Source organism: Hippoglossus stenolepis, chromosome 18 (assembly GCF_022539355.2).
Source record: "Hippoglossus stenolepis isolate QCI-W04-F060 chromosome 18, HSTE1.2, whole genome shotgun sequence".
Classification (NCBI taxonomy): domain Eukaryota; kingdom Metazoa; phylum Chordata; class Actinopteri; order Pleuronectiformes; family Pleuronectidae; genus Hippoglossus; species Hippoglossus stenolepis.
Window position 1 is genome coordinate 6,743,093 of NC_061500.1, and position 26,517 is coordinate 6,769,609.

At 40.3% G+C, this 26,517-nt stretch overlaps 4 protein-coding genes across 6 annotated transcripts; 2 read left to right on the top strand and 2 right to left on the bottom strand.

Annotated features, from left to right (window-relative positions):
* Positions 1-569: 569 nt before the first annotated feature.
* Positions 570-5,001, bottom strand: rnf170 (ring finger protein 170). Its single transcript, XM_035141519.2, has 7 exons — positions 4,830-5,001; positions 3,736-3,899; positions 3,249-3,324; positions 2,700-2,814; positions 2,416-2,489; positions 1,861-1,992; positions 570-1,504 (listed from the first exon to the last, which is right to left on the bottom strand). The coding sequence occupies exons 2-7, from the start codon at positions 3,873-3,875 to the stop codon at positions 1,235-1,237; spliced, it is 807 nt and encodes a 268-aa protein (XP_034997410.1). The 5' UTR covers positions 3,876-3,899; positions 4,830-5,001; the 3' UTR covers positions 570-1,234.
* Positions 5,002-6,345: 1,344 nt separating this feature from the next.
* On the top strand, positions 6,346-9,608 carry gpn3 (GPN-loop GTPase 3). 2 transcript variants are annotated; one of them, XM_035141730.2, is made up of 8 exons: positions 6,346-6,514; positions 7,145-7,253; positions 7,872-8,039; positions 8,200-8,324; positions 8,424-8,539; positions 8,644-8,740; positions 8,829-8,957; positions 9,054-9,608. In XM_035141730.2, exons 1-8 carry the CDS (start codon positions 6,467-6,469, stop codon positions 9,117-9,119), a joined length of 858 nt encoding a protein of 285 aa, XP_034997621.1. In that variant the 5' UTR covers positions 6,346-6,466; the 3' UTR covers positions 9,120-9,608. The 2 variants fall into 2 exon arrangements, with proteins under 2 accessions (XP_034997621.1, XP_034997622.1); XM_035141731.2 differs by having other exon boundaries at positions 6,356-6,509.
* A 307-nt stretch (positions 9,609-9,915) lies between these two features.
* arpc3 (actin related protein 2/3 complex, subunit 3) lies at positions 9,916-13,430 on the top strand. The gene is made up of 7 exons (XM_035184821.2): positions 9,916-10,067; positions 10,481-10,580; positions 11,307-11,383; positions 11,705-11,773; positions 12,025-12,151; positions 12,551-12,645; positions 13,198-13,430. The coding sequence occupies exons 1-7, from the start codon at positions 10,062-10,064 to the stop codon at positions 13,258-13,260; spliced, it is 537 nt and encodes a 178-aa protein (XP_035040712.1). The 5' UTR covers positions 9,916-10,061; the 3' UTR covers positions 13,261-13,430.
* Positions 13,431-13,673: 243 nt separating this feature from the next.
* On the bottom strand, positions 13,674-17,796 carry ube2g1b (ubiquitin-conjugating enzyme E2G 1b (UBC7 homolog, yeast)). Of its 2 annotated transcripts, none has more exons than XM_035184818.2 (6): positions 17,591-17,796; positions 16,556-16,658; positions 16,373-16,470; positions 15,868-16,046; positions 15,278-15,388; positions 13,674-14,744 (listed from the first exon to the last, which is right to left on the bottom strand). In XM_035184818.2, the coding sequence occupies exons 1-5, from the start codon at positions 17,718-17,720 to the stop codon at positions 15,302-15,304; spliced, it is 597 nt and encodes a 198-aa protein (XP_035040709.1). In that variant the 5' UTR covers positions 17,721-17,796; the 3' UTR covers positions 13,674-14,744; positions 15,278-15,301. The 2 variants fall into 2 exon arrangements, with proteins under 2 accessions (XP_035040709.1, XP_035040710.1); XM_035184819.2 differs by lacking the exon at positions 17,591-17,796 and adding an exon at positions 17,231-17,356.
* Between the last annotated feature and the right edge of the window lie 8,721 nt (positions 17,797-26,517).

Here is a 26,517-nt window from a genome sequence, read left to right on the forward strand (position 1 = left end):
CTATAGGAATCTGTTGCTGTCAAACAAACTGAATGAATTCTATGGTCGACTCTTGATCCGCCACGTGACTCTGAACTCTCTCCTTCATCTATTCATGAACATGAAGGTTTGCTGGCTCAGCAAATAGAGCCCCAAGAAAGCCAATGGCCTGGATACAGTTTCAGCTCCCACTCTGATGCAGCCATTTTCAGAGTCAAGACCCCTTGTGGGAAGAAAAAAACCCAAATATATCTACAAATTTAAGATACCCAACGTTTCCACTTTCAACACCAAATAATTCAAAAATTAAAAGCTTTGTGGCGTGGATGGAGTTGTTCATCACCAACGTCTGTACCACATCTGTATTAACTGTAGAGAGGCGATGTATACTTTGAGATAGTTATTACATTTTCAGAAGTTGAGTGATTTATGTTTATTGATCATCGAGACCTTTGGTTTGGCGTCTTTTTGTGATCAAGCATGACTTCATTTGTTGATACAAATCCACTTTTTTTTAAGTTATCATGTATCAGACAGGTTGATATGTGCAGATCTCATTAGATGCAACTTCAGCAAATAAAATAATTCAGTGATTTTTACACAAAGGCTGTATTTTTTATGTCGTTGTGAATATGCATAGTCACTGGTTTATTCCATAAGTGCATCTTCAGTGTAATTGACCAATCAAGCTGTATAAGATAATATAGTTGTTGTAACACTCAGTTGTCTGGCAGGTGACAACATGGACACAGCAGGAAGTAAACTTTAAATGCATATAATTAAGACAGAACATTCAAAATCACATTATATCACAATATTGCCTCCATTATGACCATATGCACATTTAAAAACATGACTGCTTTTGGCATATTTTCAAAGAATTGGCTGGATATCACGATAGCTATTCGGTTACTGCACCGATTCAAAGTAGACTTCCTCCAACAGCACATCCTTCCACAGCCCTCTTTATGTTGTATCAGTGGTGGCTTTGACAACATTCAACCTATGAACCATTAATGAGGAATTCTACAAACAGAGTCAACGTTCTCACAGCTCATTCTTCATCCAGCTCCTTTCCAGGGATGAAGTAACACCCCAGGCTTTCAAAGTGAACACCTCAGAGAGAGCCGGCGTTATTGACGAACTGTCCTTATTACATTTACTCAGTCTTTATACGCCCACATCAGCTGCTGAGTTCTCCTCTTCCCCGAGCCTGCAAGCTAAGGCCACCTTTTTTTCCCCCCCGAGTAAGCACCTAGCCGTTCAGTCTCTGCGTAACCACCTCCCTGTACATGATAGAGATATACACGAAGAGAAGCAGAATTACAAAGAAATCATCCATGAAGCCCAGGAGACCGAAAAGCGCCTCGGGGAGGATGTCGAGCGGCGAGGCCAGGTAGGTGAGTGCACCAACGATGCAGAGGAGAATTCGAATCCTGAACATCCAGAAGAGGCCGCCCATGGAAAACATCTCCCTGAAGGCATGACGGAGCAGAGTGGGCACATCTCTCAGCCGGTCCATAAACTGAGGAAACAGAGGAGAGGACATATTATAAAATATTGTTCGAAATTAACTCCCCTGAACCATAATGTACTGCGCAAGTCAGTACTTCATTTGCTAGTATTAGAATTATCTCTTACCAGCAGTGAAACATATTCCATGCATTTTGGAGGGAAAGTATCTGATAACATTTTTTACATCAATGCAAGGACAATGGAGGCATCCCTTGTAGCATCTTCAGCATATTATTATATAACAAGAATTGCTATTTGCTCGTCACAGATATGTACAAGTAATTGAAAATGAATGTTGTGTTAAGTAGGCCAAGCTAACCTGTAACTACTGCAGCCTAAATATAAATCTGCATGTATTATACTCACAGATCTCGGCTGGCCTGAGAACCTGCGGTTATAATCGTTGATGTCACGTAATATGAGCTGAGGTTCTGCCTCGCCATCCTGGACCCTCTGAGGAGAAGTGTTCTCATGAAATAGTGGGAAGAGCAATGTTACCTGGGAAATGGGAGAAAAATAACACTTAATACATTGATGCTTAAGGAAATAACTCCATTACTGGACACATATAAAAGTAAGTGAGAAAAGAAAGAGTAACATTGTGATGAAAAGAGACCTCAACCTTGGACTAAGCAGGTGGGAGAGGTTCATGGGCTTTCTGAGGGTCAGATCAGGTCTATTATCACCACTTGTTTTTGATAGTGATTTTGACAATAACAGAAAACAATCAAACTGAAAGTGAAAGGTATTTCAGACCTGGGAACAAACAAGTGCAAGTCTTAATAGATGAAATTTTAGCTTCACAGAACGCATCTTTATGGATGGATGTGCAAGCAAGAGACGGTAACAGCTACCCGTATGTCTGGCATGCAAAAATAATCCAATAACTATTCTACAGCCATGATTTATTACATGCCTCACCATTTGTCTGCAGATGGGGCAGTTGATAGCACCCAGCCAGGTGCCATACCTCCAGTACGCTATAATGCAGGAGCCTATGCAGGAAAACAAAAGGCACTAAGTACACAAGTAACTACTTTAAGCTATATATATATATATGCAAATTAATTCTATCTTCATTGTCATTCTGATATGCTTATTACGTGAAGCTAGCCCATATTAACTAATACATACAGCTCTTCTTCATAATGCAAAGGTCTATTTTAGCATTCTGAGTATTTCCAGGATCTGTCCAATCATCTTACCACAGAAGAGATGTCCACAGTTGGTTTCCACAGGCAGAACAGCCTGCTGTAAACACACAGGACAAGACATGTCTGTGTAATACTGCTGCCGGGCCTCCGCCTGAGGACTTTCATCCTGAAAATTTTAAACAAATCTTTAAAATCATCATCATAGAACAGGTGGTTTTGAAATTCGCCCTCTCACTGAAAAGATCAAGATAAAATGCGACTACCTTATTTCCCACCTGCATAATATATTTATTAGAACTACATTTTTTCTGAAATGAGTGGAACTTGTTTGTGGTTCATTTTAAGAACCATAACCCCTTTACAATTTCCTGTCCTCATTTGGCCGCAGACACCTTTCCGCTTATTTCTCAGAGCTTTCAACTACTTTCAAACTTTTTAAAGAGACATTCTGTTGCTTTTGATGCCTTTGCAGCATTTTTTAAATTAATACAGTCATATAGTTTAAAATATACACGTTTATGAATTTGTGTTGTTTGTATCATCCTATGTATCCTATGAACTATTTAGCTAGAAAGCTTCTAGCTGCATTTGCCTGAGTACCTGCTCTGTTTGGAGTTGTTGTCTGACAGCTCGGACGTGCTCCTGATTCTCAGGATGGATGTTCTGCTGCTCTTCTCTACAACAGGAAGAAGAGCAAACATTTGGCATCAATATTCATCAGCTGACACCGTGGAAAATAGAACAGCACCACTGTGTTTGACTGTGCGAACTATCAGGATGTTTCACCATCAAACTTTAAGGGCATCTTTTGCAAAACACAAAGCAAAGCGTTAATAACTGTAGTATTATTTGGCCAGAAAGAGCCTGTTTTACAAAAGGAATCAAAACTTTTATTATTTTTACTTAACCAGTCAATGTCATTTTTCTAAACACACGTAAATATGTGCTACCAGGGTCAATGTAAAAGAGGTGCTTGGACAGGATGCTTTCATTGAATTTGACAACTAGAATTTTCAATCAGAGTTTCCCCAACATTTAAGGTAACTTTGTCTGCATCATACAAAGTTGGTGTGATTTTGCTGATTACCTGCAGAGCAGAGTGAGGAGGCCTGCAAGGAAGGTGATGCTGAGCACCACAACAAATAAGACCTGGTTGCTGACTCCTTCGATGAGGGTGTCCTCATCTTGGATCAGGTAGTCCACGTCCCCACATTGATTGTCCTCCATCACCCACACTCATAGTCTACAACACTAGAAAACAAAGACCCCCCAAAAAAAGGTTATCACATGACTGCTGTTTCTAATCTTTAAGTTCTATAAAGAAGAATGTTGATTTACTAATGTTGTTTTTCTGATTAGCTTGATATTGGTTGATGATCTTTAGGGGGCAGCAGAGTAAAAGTAATCAACTACTGTTAACTTCAGTCCAAATAATCTACGCAACCACACGATGACTACAGCATGGAAAGCATCTTGAGTTCCACTGTGACCAACACACACAATGTACTTGAATATTCAAAATACTGAAGTTAAGTTCTTACTTTAATTCAAATGGTTCAGCACATTTAAGGCGTAAAAACAAGTTGGAATAAAGCTGCAAATTTGGAATTAGCCAAGATTTGTTTTTACATTAAGTGGCGGCAAAATTGGTGAGTATCCTAGTTTTATTGTGAGCACATTTAACTAACTGACTGACTAACTGACTAACTGACTGAATGACTAACTGACTAACTGACTAACTCTGCATCTAGTGTCAAGATCTCAACGTGGTTATAAAGCTGTTAATGTTTACTATGCTGTCACTATCAGTCTGTCGTGGGCTTACATTGAACTTAGTGCTAATACTGCTACAAGCCAGGTTTAGCCTTAGCCTCGACTGGCTAATGCTGTTATGTATTTCTGAACACCTCCCGACGCTGACGTGTCGTTCGGCCGCTAGGAGCTTCTCCTCTGGCGGACAGGGGCCGGTTATTAAACAGCCATGAAATATATAAACCGACCAGTGAATAAAACCAGGTTCATTTCTGCTCGTGAGACTCAGAGCTTCATCTTCATCTTCATCTTCATCTGTAGCTAATAACGTTCAACAGCCGAAGAGTCCCAACACGACACAAGATCATAACGGAGCTGATGCAGTCTGTGTGACACGCGCTACACATCACAGTAAAGATAGAACCTCACCTTATAACTACACCACCTTTCTCTTGACTTGACTGACAGCTTGTTAGTGATCAGCAGCTCGACTGGCTGCTGTCACATTATGTTTCAGTTTGTTGTTGACGCTTCTTCTTCTTCTTCTTCTCTTGCTCCTGCTGATTCTTCCTATTCTTCTTCTTCTTCTTTGGGGTTTAACGGCAGCTCGCATCCTTGATATGGACCTTTTACTGCCACCACCTGGTGTGAGTTAATTCCTACAGCGTCCGTTTTTGTGTTGTCTCATTATTGTCGTCAGTCTTGTGCGGAGGCTGAGAGAAATCCACCCACTGCAAATAAGGAAAACACGTGCATAATAATAATAATAATAATAACAATTGCAATAATAAAAATAATAATCTTCCGCTTTTTCTTCTTCTTCTTTTTCTTGTGGATCAATCCAAACGCTGAGGGTACTTCGTGGGTCTGAATATTTAAAACTAAATGTTGAACCTCTGTATAAAACACATCTATTTTGATGATATTCCCTTTGTATTTTTGTTCTGCTTGAAATCTTTTTCATTGCACAAAAGTATGTTGTACAGTATGTTATAAAGTATGTTGTACAGTATGTTGTACAGTATGTTATTAAGTATATTTTACAGCATGTTGTACAGTATGTTGTTCAGTATGTTTTACAGTATGTTATAAAGTATGTATTACAGTATGTTATTATTATGTTTTACAGCATGTTGTACAGTATGTTGTACAGTATGTTATTAAGTATATTTTACAGCATGTTGTACAGTTTGTTATAAAGTATGTTTTACAGCATGTTGTACAGTATGTTGTTCAGTATGTTTTACAGTTTGTTGTACAGTATGTTGTACAGCATGTTGTTCAGCATGTTGTACAGCATGTTGTACAGTATGTTTTACAGCATGTTGTTAGCAGTTGTACAGCATGTTGTACAGTATGTTGTACAGTATGTTTTACAGCATGCTGTTCAGCATGTTGTACAGTATGTTGTACAGTATGTTGTACAGTATGTTTTACAGCATGTTGTACAGTTTGTTGTACAGTATGTTGCAAAGTATGTTTTACAGCATGTTGTACAGTTTGTTGTACAGTATGTTGTACAGTATGTTGTACATCATGTTGTACAGTATGTTTTACAGTTTGTTGTACAGTATGTTTTACAGCATGTTTTACAGTATGTTGTACAGCATGTTGTACAGTATGTTGTACAGTATGTTATTATTATGTTGTACAGCATGTTGTACAGTATGTTGTTCAGTATGTTTTACAGTTTGTTGTACAGTATGTTGTACAGTATGTTGTACAGTATGTTTTACAGTATGTTGTACAGCATGTTGTACAGTATGTTGTTCAGTATGTTTTACAGTTTGTTGTACAGTATGTTGTACAGTATGTTGTACAGTATGCTGTACAGTATTTTGTACAGTATGTTTTACAGTATGAGTTCTGGTGTGTTTGTTCAAATCTGTCCATGTGGTTTCCCACTCTGGTCAGTAGGTGGCGGCAGTACAAGGTAAGACGGATGTCAATGTACCTTCAAACAAGAAGAAGAAGAAGAGCTGTAGCATCATCGCACATTTCACCAGCAGCAATAAGAAGATTTAAGAGATTTAATTTTCACATCGACACTTTTTCACTGAGGCAGAATGCCTCGTTTCGCTCAGCTGGTGATGGGCCCGGCGGGCAGCGGTAAGGTGCGTCATCAGTCGGCCCCGTAAACTCCCTGCAATCATTGTTATGCTAGTGTGCTAAAGCTATGCTATGCTAAAGCATGAGGCTGATCTGTGTTCCTCACAGACCAAGTTCAACTTCAGGTTTTATTTGTCATAAGGAAGTTAACACAGAGTCAGCAGTAGAATTAAAGACAAGAAGAAACAGGTCAGCTCAGCATCAGAATCCTTACAATTAAAATAAAAGCAAGGTAGAAGGAGCTTATTAGACAATAATATACAAATACAATACAAAACTAAAACAATATGCATTCTAAGGTACAGTGTGAATGAAGTAACAACTTTAACAGTATGGAGTGTGTGTGTGTGTATAGTTATTGCAAATGTGTGTGTATAGTTATTTGAACATGTGTGTGTATAGTTATTGAACATGTGTGTGTATAGTTATTGAACATGTGTGTGTGTATAGTTATTGAACATGTGTGTGTATAGTTATTCCCAACAGGCAGGGAAACAGATGTGCTGAGGGTTGTTGGTCATGAGTTGACTGCAAGTTTAGGAACCTGCTGGCCTGATGGTAGAAACTGTTCTTATACCCGTCCGCCTGATATTGAGTTATTAATGGATTATTAATGTGTTTATGTTTCATCACAGAGTACCTACTGCTCCACCATGATCCAGCATTCAGGGTCAATAAACCGCTCAGTTCAGGTGGTCAACCTGGACCCAGCGGCTGAGCACTTTGACTACCCTGTCATGGCAGGTTAATACTGCATTTCTTTACCTCACATAGTGATACTTAGAGTACATTACGAATACTTAGCTGTATATAAAGTGACGTGCAGACCATGGTAAAAAGAGAAGATTGAGATAGGTTGTGTTGTTACATCCCTGTAATGGCTTTAAATTGTGTTTTGGGTCTATTTTAAATCAGTGGTTTGCTGTTATTACACTGGTTATTTCACATAGAGTATAACAGCACACTAAGCCAGAGAACAGCATAGTATGACCACACAAAGCCTGAAATATCTAACCATACAAAGTGGTACTAAACAATACAAAATATATTAGACTGAAATACAGACAGATTTCAGGGATAATCATAACAATTAACTTTATTTTCTTAACAAAGTTACAAAGTGCTTCACAGACAGAAAAATGCACATGATACAATAAGCAATCGAAACAATAGAAATGTGATCAGTGCAGAAAACAGAGGAAAATGAAGTTACACACAAAATAAAACACAGTATATTAAAAGCTTTGTGATTGAAATATGTTCAGAGTAGATGAGAGTTGCATAATCACAGGATAGAGGGATCAAGTGTTTGTAGGGTAAATGTTATAATCTATATGACAACCCCATTATTTGTGTCCTCAGACATCCGTGAGCTCATAATGGTGGATGACGTGATGGAGGACGACTCTCTCAGATTTGGCCCAAACGGCGGCCTCGTCTTCTGCATGGAGTACTTTGCCAACAACTTCGACTGGCTGGAGGAGAGCTTGGGTCATGTGGAAGATGACTACATTTTGTTTGACTGCCCAGGTAAATGCCCTGATAGAGGAGGGTAAAGCTGGTGCAAGGCCGGCTGAGGGGTTACATGCTTCTCTTTGTGTGAGGAGGTGAAGGTGATGGGTGGAGAAATGGGAGGGCATCTGTTCTGCCAACACACAGTATGGTTTGACGAGTGGCTTTGTCTTTGCAGGTCAGATTGAACTGTACACACACCTCCCTGTAATGAAGCAGCTGGTGGAGCAGCTTCAGCAGTGGGAGTTTCGGGTGTGCGGGGTCTTTCTGGTCGACTCCCAGTTCATGGTGGAGTCTTTTAAGGTAAGGCATCGCTCCAATATCCTCATCTGTTTATTTGAGTCGGGTTTTTTTGTTTTTTTTTACCTGAAGCTGCAAATCTTCCCTCTTCCCTAACTGCAGTTCATCTCTGGAGTCATGGCTGCCCTGAGTGCCATGGTGTTATTGGAGATTCCTCAAATAAATATAATGACTAAAATGGACCTGCTCAGTCCAAAGGCAAAGAAGGAAATTGAAAAGTAAGTAACAATATTATGTGTGATCAATTCTCCTGAAACCCACAGCAGTGATTCCCCTTAAGTTTTTTTCATACATCCCAAGTAAAGTTTTGCATCTTCTTTAGATATCTGGACCCAGATATGTACTCGATGATGGAAGACTCCTCCGATTGCATCAGAAGCACAAAGTTCAAGAAGCTGACTCAAGCCATTTGTGGCCTGGTGAGTGAGAACCTTCATTTCATACTGGATTTCGTTTTGAATGAGAAGATTTATTTTTTAACAAGACGGTCTCTGCCTGTCCGTCCAGATCGATGACTACAGTATGGTGAGGTTCCTGCCTTTTGACCGCACAGACGAGGAAGGTATTAACATTGTGCTGCAAAACATCGACTTCTCGATACAGTACGGAGAGGACCTGGAACTCAAGGAGCCAAAGGTGAAAAAACAAACAAAACCACTACACGACATTTGGCCATTATTTTCTTTCTGAACTATATATTTAAGGGATAACATGTTCTCTCCCTTTCCACAGGAGACTGACGAGGAGCCCTCTAACCTCAATTTTGATGAGATTTTTCAAGGCAAAGGGGACAGCTGAAGAGAAACGCCACTCCAGAGATGACGGAGTGTTAGTGCCATATCGAAGAAAAATTATAATTCTGAGATTTTGTGAATAATGTTGTAAAATGTAGTGTAGAGTATAGAGAATAAAATCATAATTTGTGCAAGTGGAGCTTTTTCTCATAACATTATGACTTTATTCTCTAAATCTCCGATTTATAATGGTTAACTAATACGTAACAGAGATTTGACAGGAGACAGAAAACATCTCGGAGGCTGATGATCAAGCCCAAGTGGAGAATGTGACTGCAAAGCACACAGAGAAAATGTAAAAAAGACTTACTGCAAAGATGAGAAATATCTTTTGTCGTATATATTTAAAAGGGTTTCGTTTTTGTGAGCCACTTCGATGACTCTAGAAACATGTGATTTGAATCCACTGATGTTGTTTCAGGACGATGCTGAAGTTTGAAGAGTTGTTGTTAAATGTGTTTATATTTTGGAATAAAATAATCCATCAAGTATACAACTTCAGTGTGTGTGTGTGTGTGTGTGAGAGAGAAAGAGAGACTGTGTGTTTTGTGAGAGAGAGTGTTGTGAAAGAGTGTGTTTTGTGAGATAGTGTTTTGTGTGTGTGTTGTGTGAGAGTGTGAGTATGTACGCTTAGTGAGATAGTGTTTTGTGAGAGTGTGTGTGTGTTGTGTGAGAGAGTGAGTATGTGTGTGTTGTGTGAGAGAGTGAGTATGTGTGTGTTGTGTGAGAGAGTGTGAGTGTGTGTGTGTGTTTGTGAGAGAGAGAGAGTGTGTGTTGTGAGAGAGAGAGAGTGGTGTGTGTGTGTGTGTGTGTTGTGAGGGCGCCCCCATGCGGCCGCTCCCCCTCACGACACGTGTCCACTTCCTGTAAGCTGAAGGGTGGGACAGGCGGAAGCAGCGTCCTATTTCTCTCGCTGAGCAGTTGGATTGATAGTTTATCACTCAACATGCCGGTGAGTAAACACAAACACGACACATGACAAACAGAAGATGTTATTGTTCAGTTTAAAGCAAAAAACCAACCGAACAATCACCGCGGCGGGTGAAACGAGGCCCTCCGTGTTGAGCTAGCTCTGCTGTCGGCTCTCGTTAGCATCGCTGCTTAGCCACCTTAGCATTTATCCGCAGTTTTACGATGCGTGTAACATCGGAAATGAAACATTAGCTCACGTAACTTAGCTGCTAACGCTTCATAGCGTCGTATGTATAGAATACATCAGCTGGTGTGTGTTAGCATGCTGTGCTACCGAGAGCAGCAGAGATGTCATCGATGCTAACTGGCAGAAATAGTCTTTATTATTATTATTATTATTATTTTTATTAATAAATTAGCAGTGACAGTAACTTGATTCCTCTGTGTTTTCAGGCGTATCACTCCAGCCTGATGGTCCCTGACACCAGGATGGTGGGGAACATGGCTCTGCTCCCCCTCAAAACCCAGTTCAAGGGACCAGCCCGAGGGGACGGTGAGGATGTGGTGCTTTTATTATCCAGAGTAAAGACAACAACTTAAACTGGGAGAAACACACTCATCGTCATGTTTGAAGGGGATTTTAGTTTCGTGCAGGGGTTCAAGTCTTTGTTGTGTCACGCAGCTCGGTTCCTGAAACATGCATCTGCTTCACTTCCATAAATGGTCTGAACATTACATCCTCAATGTTGACTTCTTCACACGTTTCCTGTGGCATCCAAGTTTAAAGCGTTTAGGTGCACGTAGGCTTTTCAGTGTTTGTCATAGAAATGTTTAAAGACGTAATAATTTACAAAGAATTTGTCGAACCATGATATTGTGGTCATGATGTATATGATATGGTACTATACGATACTGTAGGGTACGATACGGTACAGTAAGAAACTATATTTTAAATAAAGCAAAAATAACCAGGACCAGAATATGCCGCTTTGTAGTTGCATGTTAAATAAAGTGAAAAAAAGATTCCTGGATCTACCCCTGATCCGGTTCCTTAATAAAAAATGTAATAAGTTCTACCCTTACCCATATTGTATTCTTTCATTAACTTCCATCGTAATCTGTCCTGTAGGTTTTGTGTAATGCTGCTAAATAACAGACAAACCCAGATGACAGCATCGCCTCCTCCTGCGAAACAACACTTTGTATTCACAACACATTGTGAAACACTCTGTAAACTCTTGACTTAATCTTGTGCATACATTTTTGTGTCTCATTTCAGGCGTAGAGTCGGACATCATCGACGAGGCCCTCTACTACTTCAAAGCCAATGTTTTCTTTAAGAACTATGAAATCAAGGTAAGACATTTACTATCACCCGTAACAGCCTTTATCCCTCATCTAATACGACCCAAGTATTATACATGTGTGTACGTTTAACATTAAAGATATGAATGCGAGGAGCACTGCCTCACTAGTGTTCTCGTTCCTGTGTGTATTTTCTTCTCCTCCCCATCATGGGGCAGCGGTGCTCTTCGTTCCTCCACATGCCCCAGCTTGTTTCTTCTCATCCCCCTCAGCGCTGCATAGCTGCTCAGGATTTAAACTATGCAGCCTCTCACTGTCACGACATGACTGAAAGTGTCCTAATCAAAACGTGTGTGTATACATTCCTGTCAGAACGAGGCCGACAGGACGCTGATCTACGTCACGCTCTACATCTCCGAGTGCCTGAAGAGGCTACAGAAGGTAGGATGTGTTACGTTTGTTGTTTGCGGTTCATTAATTGTAATATGTGCAATAACAAATCAACCAAAGGCTGTGGAGCCTCTAAGGGCTCAACAGATGGTTATTAAAGAGCCATTAAATGAGTAGAATCTGAATTGTGTTTCCTTGCACACGAGTAAGGAATTAGCAGCTATTTAAAGGGTTGTAAGTAAAACAGATGAGCCATTTATTTATTTAGTGATTTCCCCCGCCTCTGCTTTGTCTCTTTACAGTGCAGCTCCAGGGGTCAGGGAGAGAAGGAGATGTACACTCTGGGCATCACTAACTTTCCCATCCCTGGAGAACCCGGATTCCCTCTTAATGCTATGTATCTAAAACCTACGAACAAGCAGGAGGAAGGTAAGAACAAGCACAATTACACCAAAAACAAAAAGCAAGAGTCTAGATACTGCACCTTATTTCCAGTATTTCGTCTTGTGGTCTATTTACACTGTTTCTCTACTCTATACTCTGCATCAGAGCCAGTTCCCCTGTCCCCTTCTTAAATTTCAGCAAATTTTGGCCGAGGAGTACATCAAGCCGAAAATAGCAACGCTGACCAAAGCCTCATCAGATTTAAGGATCTGAGGCTTGAAGTGTTGTTTCATGCTTGTGTGGCTTCCCCTTCTGTTTTTACTGGCACCTTTTTTCCTGTGAAGTTAAGAATATAATACGGGTAGAAAACAATGTAAGCAAGTACCCGAGGTCTCCTTTCCCAGCTGTGACATAGCAGTAATGAATGTTGTATAACTTCTTCAGAGACCATGAGGGCGTACCTGCAGCAGATCCGCCAGGAGACCGGCTTACGGCTGTGTGATCGTGTGTTTGACCCCCAGACAGACAAACCCAGCAAGGTGAGTCCAGCATCTCCAAATCAACACCCTTACAGATTTATATGCACCAGATAACACCTGTCACATTAGCTCTGACCTACTTTTCCTGTTTTAAAGTATCAGGGCAAATGTAACCTTTGTCCAGAATGTACCGAGTTAACAGCTTTCAGTTTTGCTGTTGTTGTAACGTTCAACAAGGAAACCAGAAAGGAAATTCCAGAAAATTAGTCTACAGCTTACCCTACAAGGTTCAACAATTAAATGTGGGTTGCTCTTTTGAGTCCCAGTCTATTTAGGCTGTTTTTGCCTTTCTATACCACATTAAATTTGTTTTATCAGCACAACAGAGTCTAGCTGACCAGACAATTAATGATTCGCTCTGACATAGTGTAGAAAATATTGGACCCATTAACACACAAGACAAGTGACTTGATCTCCAGCGGTACTGGAGTAAATCTGATCTAAAACACTGTATTCAGTTGTCTTGTGACTGAGGAGCTGTGTGTCTTTTTTATTCTTCACACAGATTATTTCAGTGAAACAGTTTCCTAACACGAGTTTTGTTTCTTTCAGTGGTGGGTGTGTTTCGTCAAGAAGCAGTTCATGAACAAAAGTCTCTCCGCTCCTGGACAGTGAGCAACTCAGGATCTGCAGTTTCTGCAACATGGGTGGATTTTTTCTGGGGGGGGGGTTATGTTGCTAAAAAAAAAGATTTTATACTCATTGAGTTCAAGGATGTGTCTTTGTCTGGATGTTGATCATATTGAGCTGGTGCTTGATTCATTAAATCACAGATTGGAAAGTAATGTGAGTCTGGTTTTGTTCTTATTGCACTTCACATCATAAAGACTTGATGACCTCTGAGAGAAGTTGTATTTCAGTGAGATTTACACACATACAGCTGTGATTAGTCAGTTTCCTGTCGCAGGCCTGATTTCCCTAAGCCTGGAAACAGCCGTTTAGGGGAAGTGTGTCTAATTTTCTCTCAGATCCTCAAATTAAGAGCCAGTTATATATTGGAAGTGATTAAAAACATCTCAACAAATGGGTCAACAATGTCCACATTGAGCTTTATTTCTTGTTTTCACAATCTTAACATTGATTAACCTGCACACCTCCACATACCCATCAAATGAGGTTCCTTATTAGCCATAAAAAATATGTTATTACTACTGTTCAGCCCTGATGAGCCACTCGATCGGGAGATCATTTCATGGGTGCTGTTTGAAGTGCCACCGAACTACGACAACACCGCCTCTGCATCTTCATGTGCAATCTCAAGGACAAATAGTTTATATTTACAAAAGGTAAAAATGTAGCATGTTCATTACAAAAGGTATTTATTGGTGTGTTGTCTTTGGTTTGTCCATAAGAGTTTATCTGCCTTTAAAACAAGCCGTCAGGTGCAGTTTTTATTGAAAACAGGTTTCCTTCCTTTCTTGGCAATCAAAGTTAAGGCAGCGATGGATGATTATTTCCCCCCTCAGGGAAAAAAACCTCTTAAATGTGCAGGAAAGAAAAGCCAGTGTCTGTAACTCCATCTTGACTGCAAATGCTCCGGAACGACATACATCCATTGTTAAACAATAGACTGGATGGCTCAGTGTGGCAGGTTGAAAATAAAACTAAAAAGACTCAAAACAGATGATACGCATCTCAAAATAGTCGCAGTCTAAATAAATAGGTTCATATAAAGTAAATAAGTGTGGAAATGGTGCATTAATCACACAGGATTTTACTTTTACCCCTTAAGTATGCACATAAAGAGGTGATAGCCTGTTTAATTTATCTTCCTGTGAGTGAAACACTGATTCTTGAACAGAAAGTCGATCTCGTCCCTTTGGGGGAAGGAACAATGAAAAGTAAAAATGGGAACTTTTTTGGCAGCATTTATAAATAACAACTCTCAAACTGCAAGACAAAAATGAACAGACAAATAGGTGACGGCTCAAAAAAAAAAAAGCTGATGGTACTCAACTATACATGGGTTTGTAATTTATTTTCTTCTTCCAGCGAGTCTCTCTCTTCTGTGGGTTGACTGATGTTGGTAAAATTGTGTTCCACGATCATTCCGCTGACTTAAGTGTAACCAGTTGTCAAATACCCTGTAGAGTTCTAACCTGAAACAAAACATACATCTCAGGTTAGGTCAGAATTGTGTAAAACTGTAGCACAAGTACATGGTTTTACAAGGAGAGACATCACATGGGTGAGCAGCAACAGTACATTCTCAGATTTCTCTCATTTCTTCACAGGTCCAAAATAAATGTGATCGATCTTTTCTCTGCATCAGGATTAAGATTCGATTAAGACACATTTACAGGAGAAATTCTGATGCTAATTGATGTTTTCCTTCTCTACGTATAAAAACAAGTTAACTATCAATGAAAGTTTATGCATAATGTGTTATACCTCAACAGCCCTATAAACTCCTGACATTTGGTGCTACTTGATAGCATGATCGAACGAAAACTGTGCAGGTATTTTTCATCATGGAAATACTCCGGCTGGATTTCAGCTGAGTCACAAATGCTGTTGAGGTTTCTCAGAATAAACATATATCTTCATGTTGAGAGTGGGAAAAAACATTCCCCCCCCCCCTTTAAATGTGTCCTGATGCAGAGAAAAGATCGGTTTGTGTGGTTGTACTTACTGTGTTGATGTCTGGAGTGAGGCTTTAATCAAAAGCCATCTCTTGACTCCTCCGCACACACCGGGCCACTTTTTTCTTAAAAACTCCAGCAGGATCGTCCCTCCACTCTTTCTGCAGCACAAACAAAAAGTCAATCATTTCATTTTGCTACTTGGTCAAAGCCTTTTGCACAAAACGCTTAGAAGCACAGCTGACAGATGTTTACTTGACTTAAAACGCGAGTTAGAACATCACCTTCTTCTGACTCCAGGCAGCCCCCCCCCCTGAATAAGAAGATAAGCCCCTTTTAACCCAATGGAAACTCAGCTTGGCCTGACAGGTGGTGATCTGCCCTGGCATCGACCCACATCACTCAGCCTACGTGTTGGGATTTCCATTAGAAAAGACAGACTAAACTGAATGATAACTTAAGAGTCACTCGATGTGTTTGTACACTTCATCTGCACACACACACAGTTCATAATCCATCAACTCATAGATTAGAATAATTGTACCTGTGTTTCTACAGATTTAAGGTTTTTTAAACAAATACACAAGACTGCTGCACACACACATCACTGAAAACAAACCAAGTTAGATTTGACACTTACAGCTGCATCTACATTGGCAGGAGAGTCTCCATTGGGGTCGGCCAACATGGATATAACACTGATCATTATGGTCTCCACCGTATGGATGGGCAGCCAGCGCTCCTCAGGCTTCTCATAGCCATACTTGTCCTCACCAGGTTCGTGCAGGATTGAGATGCAAACATCACCATTTTTGGCCACTGGGAGAAAAACAAGTAGACAATAAGATTACTGACATGTTTGCACTTAAGCACAAGATTAAAGATTATATGATGTGGCTTTAAATTTGAAAAGAAGTCAGGGGGATTAAACCTGATGCACTGAATGAAGCAGCTAAATGAGAGACTCTCAAAATCATGTTAAGCTACTTCTGTCTCACAATAGGTGAAAACTTCCAGCAAGGGGTGCATTCTGTTTTGGGGGGTTAAGAGTGCTTATATACACTTCAAGCAGAATCAGTATTTACTCACTTACCGACTTGATTGAATAATTTGGGGACACAGGGGTCTGGACGGTTTGCACTCACCATTCGGATGCCAGATCTCTGTGACAAACTTCATCTTGGGAGGCCTGTGAGGATAGTCCCTGGGAAAGGTTAACGTGGCCTTGAAGAAACCTCCCTCGCTGCATAGGAGAAAGATGCTGGTGTTAGAGTTTTGCACTGGGGGGGAACAAAGGACAAAGTTACTTTATGGGTGAGGCCTCTTACAATAATGTGTCCTGAGGCCCAATGACGACCACCTCCCACTGATAGATGTCGTCATCATCGACCAGACCCGCAGAGAAGCCTTCCACTGGGTTCTTGTTGAGCTCTGAAATACAAATCATCTGATTTAAAAGGGATAGTTCACTGGAAAATGTAAATGCACTCATCATCTTCTAACCACTGTGCCGATGGAGGGTGGGGGAAGTGTTTGAACACTTCTGGAGTTTCAGGGGTAAACAGAGTTGCAGCCAAATCCAATAAAAATGGAAGTAAATGGTGACAACAGTCATTTACATCATGTTTTAGCCTAAATGTCCCCTGTTATCCTCCGGAGCCGTGTTCGTGTGTGGATCACAGAGGACATTTGGGCTGGAAACAAGGTGTAAATGAGGCTGTTTCGAGTTGAATTTGAATGTCGGGGCTTCCGGACACTCGGATGACATCACAGGAGCCGGATGGAGGCATCTTGTGGGTTTTAATTATGTTGTTTTATGACGTCTGAAGCTTTGGTCGCCATTTACTTCAATTGCATTTGATTAGGTTGCAACACTGTTTACCCCAGAGACTCCAGAAGTGTGTTGTGGACTCAAAACACTTCGCCCACCCTCCATCTGCAAGAGTGGCGAGTGGCTAATGAGTGAATTTCCCTTTTCCGGTGAACTATCCCTCTTCACAAACCCATTAAAAATGAGATCATCGTAACCGCACGAGGTGAATCTGCGTCAAAGGGAGTCGATGTTGTTGTGTGGTGGGAAAAAAAAATTGTTGACGACACAAATCCCGGCGGTGTGTGTTACACTGAGGGAAACTGAGCACATTGAGGGGTTGTTGCGCAACACCTCGGCTAACAGCTGTGTGACACGCTAACGGAACACGTGTCGTTTAACTCTGTTCCCGCTGACATCTGTGCGCGACAAAAGGTGACACAACGTGACACAACCACGGACCAACAACGTGTGTTGGACAAAAAGCAAAAGCAAAAAGGACCGCGGAGCAGCTTTAGCTTCCCGGTATCAACAGTTAGCATTGCTAACTCACCCCCTAGTTGTTTGCGCAGTAACAACGAGGACTGTTCCGTCATGCTGTCGCCGGGCGCGTGCTGGGAGTTGTACTTCGTGTGGGTTTCCGCGAACTGACTCGAACTGTCAACGCGGGGAAAGTAAAACATGTGAAGATGAAGAGAAACGTCACGTTTCCTCCTGAGTCTCAGTCACAGCAACAACATGAGTCAAGAGACCACACAGGGGGGGAGTTTCACCCGCGGCGCGACCTGCCAGGCAGACGTGGCTCACAGGATGTGCACTATCCTCGACGTTTTAAACCTCTTAAATGAAACAGTGACTTCAATGCAGTCCAAGGAGTAACACGTGTGAAATACAGGAGTTTTAATCGTAATTAAAGAGTTGGACTTTGTGTCTCACACAGTCAGGGCAGTGATGCCTGTCAGACTAATCTTAGGGTACCAATAATCCAATGGGCACTGGTAACTTTTCTTGTTCGTGTTGTTTTCGCAGTAGTGTCTCCCACCATTCGTGCACTACTGCCTCAACCGGTAAGTACGAGTACTACAAGGTAGGAGATATTCCTGGGGCCCCTCGTGTGTCCCCTGGAAATAGTTTGACTATTGTTTTATACTTTTACCCTTTACAATTGCTGAGTAAGACTAAAGGTGGAACACACATCACAGTTTACACTCGTCACATGTTTGTTTTCATAATGATTTTAAAAGGATCTTATTCTTTTATAAGGAACAAAGTTTATATTTTTAAACGAAAATTGAAATTCCACTAATGTAGTATTTCATAAGTTTATTTTATCCTCATTGTTCATATTTATTTTTTTAATCATTACTTTTTTTTAATTCCATGTTGGTTTACTAAACTTTTATTGTTTATCATTATTACTTATTTTACCATCTAAACATTCTTAGCTTAGTATCTTAACTCTCTTTCTTTCTTTCCTTGTTGTCTTTTATATTATTGACAGCTTTGATATGCAAAGCTCCCTAAATCTGAATGTCTAATATTTTATTCTTTATTATTTCAACATCCTATGTTTAGTCTATCACCTGTAAAGTACGTTAAATTGCATTTAATTTGTTTGAAATGTGCCGTTTAGTTGATTAATTGATTAAACAACACAAGAGAAATGCCGCAGAAAGATTTTAGACATGTATTAAAAACACTTTCACCATGTTCACAGAGTATAGCATGATCATTTTAGTGGATGAACATGGAGAATTTTTGCAGACCCCAGTTTGAGAACCACCTCACATCCAGAGATCAATCACCCAGTATTTTAGAATTGTAGAAAATGTGTAAATATAAGAACAACATTCACATTACCTGTATATTTAAGTTTAAATTTAACTTTGACAACTTACTTACATTGGTTCTCACCACAGTAACTTCCCCCTGTAGTGTTAAGAAGCATTTAAATCACCACATGGGGAAATTACATTCACACAAATATTTTGAAGAGGAAACTGCAACAAATCAGATGCATTTGAAATTTAAGTAGTTGAAAAGTTCTTGCTATCGTGCACAGAGCTCTGACCTCGGCCCCATCCAGCTCCTCTGGGATGAATGAACACTGATTACCTCTCAGGTCTTATCATTCAACATCACGGCTCAACCTCACTGACGCTCCTGTGGCTGCATGTGGGAGCAAATCCCCACAGCCAGGCTCCAAAATCTTAGGTTACGTGGAAAAAGTTATATGGTAGATTTCATATTCGATTTTCAACAATCAGAGTAATAAGTGTGTGAAGTGTTTGAATACTTTAGAGGTCTCTCATCCTCTCTAACCTATATTCTAAGCATGATTAAGTCATTCGTGTTTCTCAAGCTGAGCTAAACTGGATATGGCCTATAAAACAAATTACCCCAGTCCTGATTCTCTTTATCATCTCATCACTTATCTTCAAAATCAGTTCCCTTCTGAGTACAAACACACCCTGTGCTCCATCCTCCATCTCCGACTTCCTCTGCCACCTCTTTGTTGCTTTATTCCCTGTGAGCAGCTTTCAAATCCACCTCATCTCACTTTGCTCCTTTACAACACTTTTAAAGCTTCCCCTATCAAAAAACCTCTAAAAATACCAAAGTATGCACAATTGCGTTTCAATATTAAAAGCTCTATAACATTTTCAAGCTTCATTAAAGGTTATCGGCCTCATTATATCACCCGAAGAAGATACCTGTGCTGTGGTGTCACTTGTCGTACTCTGGTCTGTCCTCAAAAGCTTCCATATATCAATTTGTAAAAATCGAATCTATCTATCGAATCGTTTTGAATCTATCATATTTATTGTATCTTATGTATATCGAATCCCATCAAATCTTATATATCTAATCTATCATATCTATATCTTTTCTATTGTATCTTTGCTATCGGATCTATTGAAATCGAATCCAATCTATCAAATCATATTGAATCTATCATAGTTATTAAATCTTATCTAGCTGTCATATCTTTCATATCTATCGTACAGATCTATCTTATCGTATCTATCTTGTCTGTCTGTCTGTCTATCATCTAACTATCTTGCATTGTAATATCCTTCTTCAACCAACCTTGAATTTATTCCTGCACCATCTGCATTATCACAACTTTCATTCGTCCATATTGTGGCGCAAACAACATGTTAAATCCCAGTTTATCCTCAAAAATATCAACACATTGTTTGATTCTTTGCCTTTTTGGAGGCAAAATTCACAAAATATATACATCATACCCACCTGAAGTGACTTTGCCTTGAATTAATTTGCACCCTGACAGTGTCTCTCTCTCTCTCTTGTCTGTACGTCTCCCCTGACAAAGCCCTCTGTATTTCCCATCATATATTTGCACAGCTTCCCTGCAACAACCTCTGACTCATCCGGGAACGTCTCTGCTCCTTCATCCAGCGCTCCAGTCACCTCAGGTCTTTTACCGGCTTGTCTGTTTTTTTGCCCACAGGCGCCCATCATAAATGCAGAGCAAAGACCATCTTTTAATGAAAAATGTATCAGGAGGAGTTTCTACTTGGGTTGGTCTTGAAGGTGGTATTTACCTGCACACACACACACACACACACACACACACACACACACACACACACACACACACACACACACACATGCCGCTGTCACACTCACTCAGGTAAAGCTCTTTGCGACGGCTCCCTCCCACACAACTTCTGCAGACCTCAAACATTTGAAAGAGGGCGAGGGGGGGATGTTTAGATTCCTCTGTTTGATGCATGATGAGGTTTAAAAATCAGTTAACTTGCATTAGCTGATTGGTGTCAGCTGATCCTCCACTTGTTTGCCGATCAGCTGACTAACATCCAACCAAGTTCAATATCTAACCTGACCTGTCTCACTATTACTCTTCTTCATGCTTTTTGCTGCCGCGGCTCCTCTTCACACTCCAGCTGCCTCCTTATCAGCAAATGTTTTGGTGCAGTTGATTTAAGTCAACTTTAATGTCCCTGTGTGTCTGTAAATGGAGGATGAGTGTTGAGAGCTCACAGGAAAAGCAGAAGGTTTCCTCCGGGCTGTATCACCATTTACTGCAATCGGTCAATCCCTTGATCAAAGTGCAACTGACCGAAACTGACATGTGGTTGGTATGAACCCTTCTCCCGGTCGTAAACTGGTGCACTCTTTTCATCCATCCATCATTTATCTATCCTTTTGAGGAGGGGGAGGTGGCGTCTGGGTCACCAGTGTATCGCACAGCCAACATACAGACACCAGCAACCATCCACATCTTTGGACAGTGGGAGAAGGCCGGAGTACCTGGACAAACTCCACACAGACACAGGGAGAACATGCAAACTCCACACAGAAAGAACCCCGGCCTGACCCAGGATTTGAACAGGTAACCCCTCTTGATGTGGGTAACCCTCTGGAGCTCTGCCTGCGTGGTCCCACTCACTGAACTGAAACGGAACCTTGGATATTACCCATGATCCCCGGCTTCCTGTACCAGAAGAGCTGCTGCTGTAGCAAATCCATTAAACTCTGTTTGGAATTCTTCATATTTTAAAAGTTTCCTCGCTGAATATTGGAGATTAACGTGGTTTTTAATGACTTCCAAGTCTTTTTTAACTGATTTACGTTTCAGCATTATTCTGGTCAGTTCCACACTTCTCACAGGAAGAACCCACGTTCAGGGTGAGGGGTGGGAATGACAGTGGCACCATTAATTCCTTTATTCAGCTTATTTTGGTCCACATATTCAATCTCCACAAGAAATTTTGTACAAAACAATAGAGAAAAAATAAACTGAGCAAAACAAATATATCTGTAGGCTAAAAAAGGTGTAGGCGGAATCAATAGCTTATTACAGCTAACCAGCTACAGAATTATTTAAAATTGGCTTACCTATAAATCAAGTTTGTGCCAATAAACTCATTTTAGAGCTGCTATTTTAAAGTTAATAAAGTTGCATATTGTTGTTTTTATGCTGCCGGGACTGTAGCCATCAGCTGAGCTTTTATTTAACAATAGCACAGCACTGAAGCACGTTTGTCCTTTATCAGCTTTCACCATTTATTTACCTCAATCTGTAACATGTGAAGATTTTAAAAAAGTCTCTTCAAATTACGTTTCTCTGTTGCAATAGAGAAATAAAGACACACAGAAACTCCAGGGCAGCACCGTGGCAACATCTATTTGACAACAGAATGTAATGAGCCTTCTGGGAAATGTGGTCTTAACTCCGAGCGCTAACAATACCACTTGTATGAGACTATACATACTGTATATATGACAGTCTTATTTGTATGAAGTAATGTGGCCATTAAACACCGTGTCATTAGGGAATGACAGAGTGCATCGATGCTGGTGCATTTACCTCTGTGCATATTACCAGAGGCTGCACTGAACCCAGAGGCAGGAGGGATACAGAACCCCGGCCAGTGGCTAATAGCAGGTAATTTGTTGCATTGATTAGATCTGTCTCACTGCTGCTCTGAGGTCGAAACCACATTGGAGTCTGCTATTGATGCTCTCTAAAGCCAGAAAGTGAGTGAGTTGCTGACTTGGACCTCTTCACTTGAGAGTTTACTATGAAACGGGAGATTAGACGACTTCAGAAGTGGCCTCGAAGTGTGATTGAAGCCAAGAAATATAATACCTGTATTTTCACTTAAATGTCAGTGAGAGTTCATGTGAGAAAAAAGGAGAGAATCCTGTCACAGAAAGGACCACTTCACAATAAAGTCATTTTTTATTTACTATAGCTTAGAAACTAGAGCACAACCGATATGGATTTTTGTGAGGCCAATGCCTGTACAGATTTCCGATACCAGTATATACTGTTCAGACATTTTTTTTATTATATGTTAGATTGTATATTAGAAAGTGACAATGATTCCTTGTTATTAAACCATTGAATGATAACGATATTGTCTTGATATTTTATTATAAATAAGACGACACAAATACAACCAAATAAATAGAACTTAAATAGAGGTAACAAACTTTTTCTCTATATGAATGTAGACATAAATACACAACTTGTTCTGCATGGTAAACATCTAACATAATGATAACAAACTACAATTTCATATGGAAAAAACTATGTAATGACATCATATCCAAGTGTGTCAAAAGTGTTTTTCTGCATTGTTTATTCTGATAAGTTTTCATATCAGCAAACATAAACACAATTGATTTTAATATATTTCAGTCAGACATGTGTAGCCTGAATAACGTGGAGCTAATCTCACCCACTTTGTCTCATATGGAGACATATCACAGAGTCAACTTCTTGTTTTTGTGGTCCCACACCTTCACTGTCTACGTAAAGGAGTCAAAGTATGTAGTCTAGAAATCTCTAAACACAATGGAGTTAGTCTGGAGCTCCTGGAGTGTGTAGCTCTCTGGACTTGGTCGGCAGAACCGCATCTTTGAACGTTGAAAGGGATTTGAGGTAAACACAAGTTTGGGCCTCGGGCACAGCTGTTGATAAGAAGAGTCCAGGTGGACCAGCGGCTCTGATTCAAGTGCTACTCGACATCGATGGATCCATCATCAATGAAAATGTGATCAAAGCTAATCCACAGACCCACGATGCTGCCTGCATGTCTGTGAATCGGACCCCGTGGGTTTCTGACGTGTTTTAATCGTAACTGCAGAAATCTCAGTTGACCAAACCGTGTCCACAAATTAGTTTCTATGACCCAGAGAAGGATTTGCACACAGAATAAAAAACACGAAAAAAGTGTGAGATAATGTATATTTGGATTTGGAGCGAGACATAAAATTGAATTGAGCCAAAAGGATTTTTTTAAACTCTGAAAAACGCTACGTTATAATGATCCTCCACCTTCTGCATCATAATTACAAGTTATTACATTAATACAATACAATTCATACTGGTGGAAAAGGGCTGGAGAGAAATTTACTCCCACACATGAAACTAAAATAGTGTGGCGGTGGTATAAAGTCACTGTCAAGGCGCTAAAGCAATTAGCGAAAAGGTTGTTACTACTATTGCGCTGAGAGCCGGTGGGATTTCTCTCTCTCTCTCCCTTGAGACTGTGAAAAGGGTCACGAGGATTCGCTGCCTGGAAACAAGTGAGTATTTTTGTCTGGAGAACAGAGGACGTTCAACATGTTATTATTTAGTGAGGTAATTAAAAACATTTTGATGGAGGCTGTGAAGTGCAGAGAGACGCTCTCAAGTCTCTGACACACAGACAGCATGTGGTAACTATCAGCGTTACGTCTGCTGCACACGTTCAAGCGCCGGCGACAGGAAAACCTATTGATTCCTGTGACCCTTTGACTTTTCCTCCAGCAGTGTTTGTTAACCACATCTACCAGTGATGACAATTACAGCCTCTATTTCTTTTGCCCATAAAAGCCGATCGATATGAACTAATTCCTTTGGCCTTATTCGGTGAATTTATCATAATTTATTGAACCGACGGCCTGTGTTGAGAGCGTGGAATGTGTTTCATTTGAACTTTAACTACTGGTAATGGCATTTGTTTGAGGTGCTATGGTTCAGGGGATTGGAGCAGCGAAAAGGTCAAAGTGAAAACTTTGTGTTTTTTGTTTTTTGTGCCGCATCTCATTTGTCTGGGTTGAGCAGGTTTGACAAACGACAAGTTCACCTGACGCACACGTCCATGAACAGATCACAGTAAATTACTTGTTTCATTGTCGCTCACTTGACATTGTTTCCTTTGTGTGGCTTTTGCATTTGTGTTGTGGTTTTTGCATTCGTGCCACATCTTTGTAGACGCTTTGTCACTTCTTCAGTTGTTTTGTAGTTTTTGCATTTGTGTGTGAGACGTCTCAGCCTCCAGATACATTCCTTGAATACTTAAATGGTAAAGTTATTCATTCATTTTTGTCATTTGTTTTCCATTTTCAGATTCAAAATTGTTTGCATTAAATTATGGAAAATTACCTCCAGGTAATGATTTCATCTGCTTATTGTGTTTCAGTCTGTTTGTCTGTTATTATTATTGTGATTATGCAAAAAACTATTCGACGATTTACTATGAAACCTGGTGGTCGGATGTTATAGGTCAGGAAAGTGCCAATACAATTTTGGTATCAACGTTTTTCAACATTTTTACTGATGTTTTGAGAAGAATTCACAGATCTCGATGAAAATAATCAGACACTTTTAGGGGACTGATATCTTTGAGTGTGTGGAATTTAAAAATCTGGATCTTGTGAATTTAAATGAGATTTCATGAGGGGACTGTTGGGCCTTGGTGGATACTGAGTGCCACTCTACTTACTTATGTCTTTTGTGTGTGTGTGTGTGTGTGTGTGTGTGTGTGTGTGTGTGTGTGTGTGTGTGTGTGTGTACTGCAGTTTGGGTAAAGCTTATTGATAAATCAAAATCCCTGTAGTATTACTTGAAAGTATCCCCACTTTAGTTTAATACCTAAAAGCTTGACACAACACTGAATATATTTATGTTGTGCACATATATTCCATATTGTACTATTTATATACAGCTGCAGCAGGACGTGAGGTATGAGGTGCTCCCTCTAGTGGGCGTGGTCAATGCAGGAACCAGCCTATGGCCAATATATTTAGTTTGTGATGTTCAAACAGTATCACTCTGATGAGTCCAGAATATAAATACATTTGATTTCAATATGTTTTACTCATATTGATTGTTCATTTACAAAACTGCACCTCGGTTTGTTGTCAAAAGAGAGAACCTCCTGAAATGCAGCACAAGTATATTAGTCTGGAATAATTTATGGCAGACAATGATTGGTTGTGAAGACCGTTTGATTTTTAACTTCAGCGGATCATTAAAAGGCAAGGCATCAGGGAAGGGGCTTTATATAAGTGATTGATTCTTTCAGGCCCGTGGAGGGAGACTGTAGCTTTACCTCGGCTGCTCCCTGGTTCTCTGTTCCCCATATAACACACTCACGTCCTCTTATACGAATCATCATCATTCTGCTCCTTAACTGAGAGGCGTAGTGTCGCATTACCGTCATTTCACATCCATCTGAGACAAAGCTTATCACTGGGACTTTTTACAAAAACTAGAGCACATTCTAATCAATTAAAAAAACAGTGTTTTTCACCGTCGTCCTCCCATGAGTGCCGCTCACGAGACATTTGGGCTAATAATCTTCTTTCACGTAAGACTGATTATAATGTCACATCTATATTGACTCGGCCCTTTATCACAGCCACGAACGCAAACACCCAAACAGTCATCAGTCAGCCTGAGCCACGTTGCGGCGGCTCATGTAAAAGCCATTATCTTTAATAAAATACCCACATCTCTCCAACTGCATCAGATTGGCTCATTTGTTGTTTTTAGCTTCGGAGGTGGTTTATTTAAGGAATCTAATTTCCTCTGGGAAATTATACATAGGCTACTGTAAAGGTGGAATTAATTTATTGGGCTTATGGGCCCCCGCCCTCACCACTCACTGTCCAGCAGAGGAAATAGACATGTCTAAGAATACCCAGAATAAATAC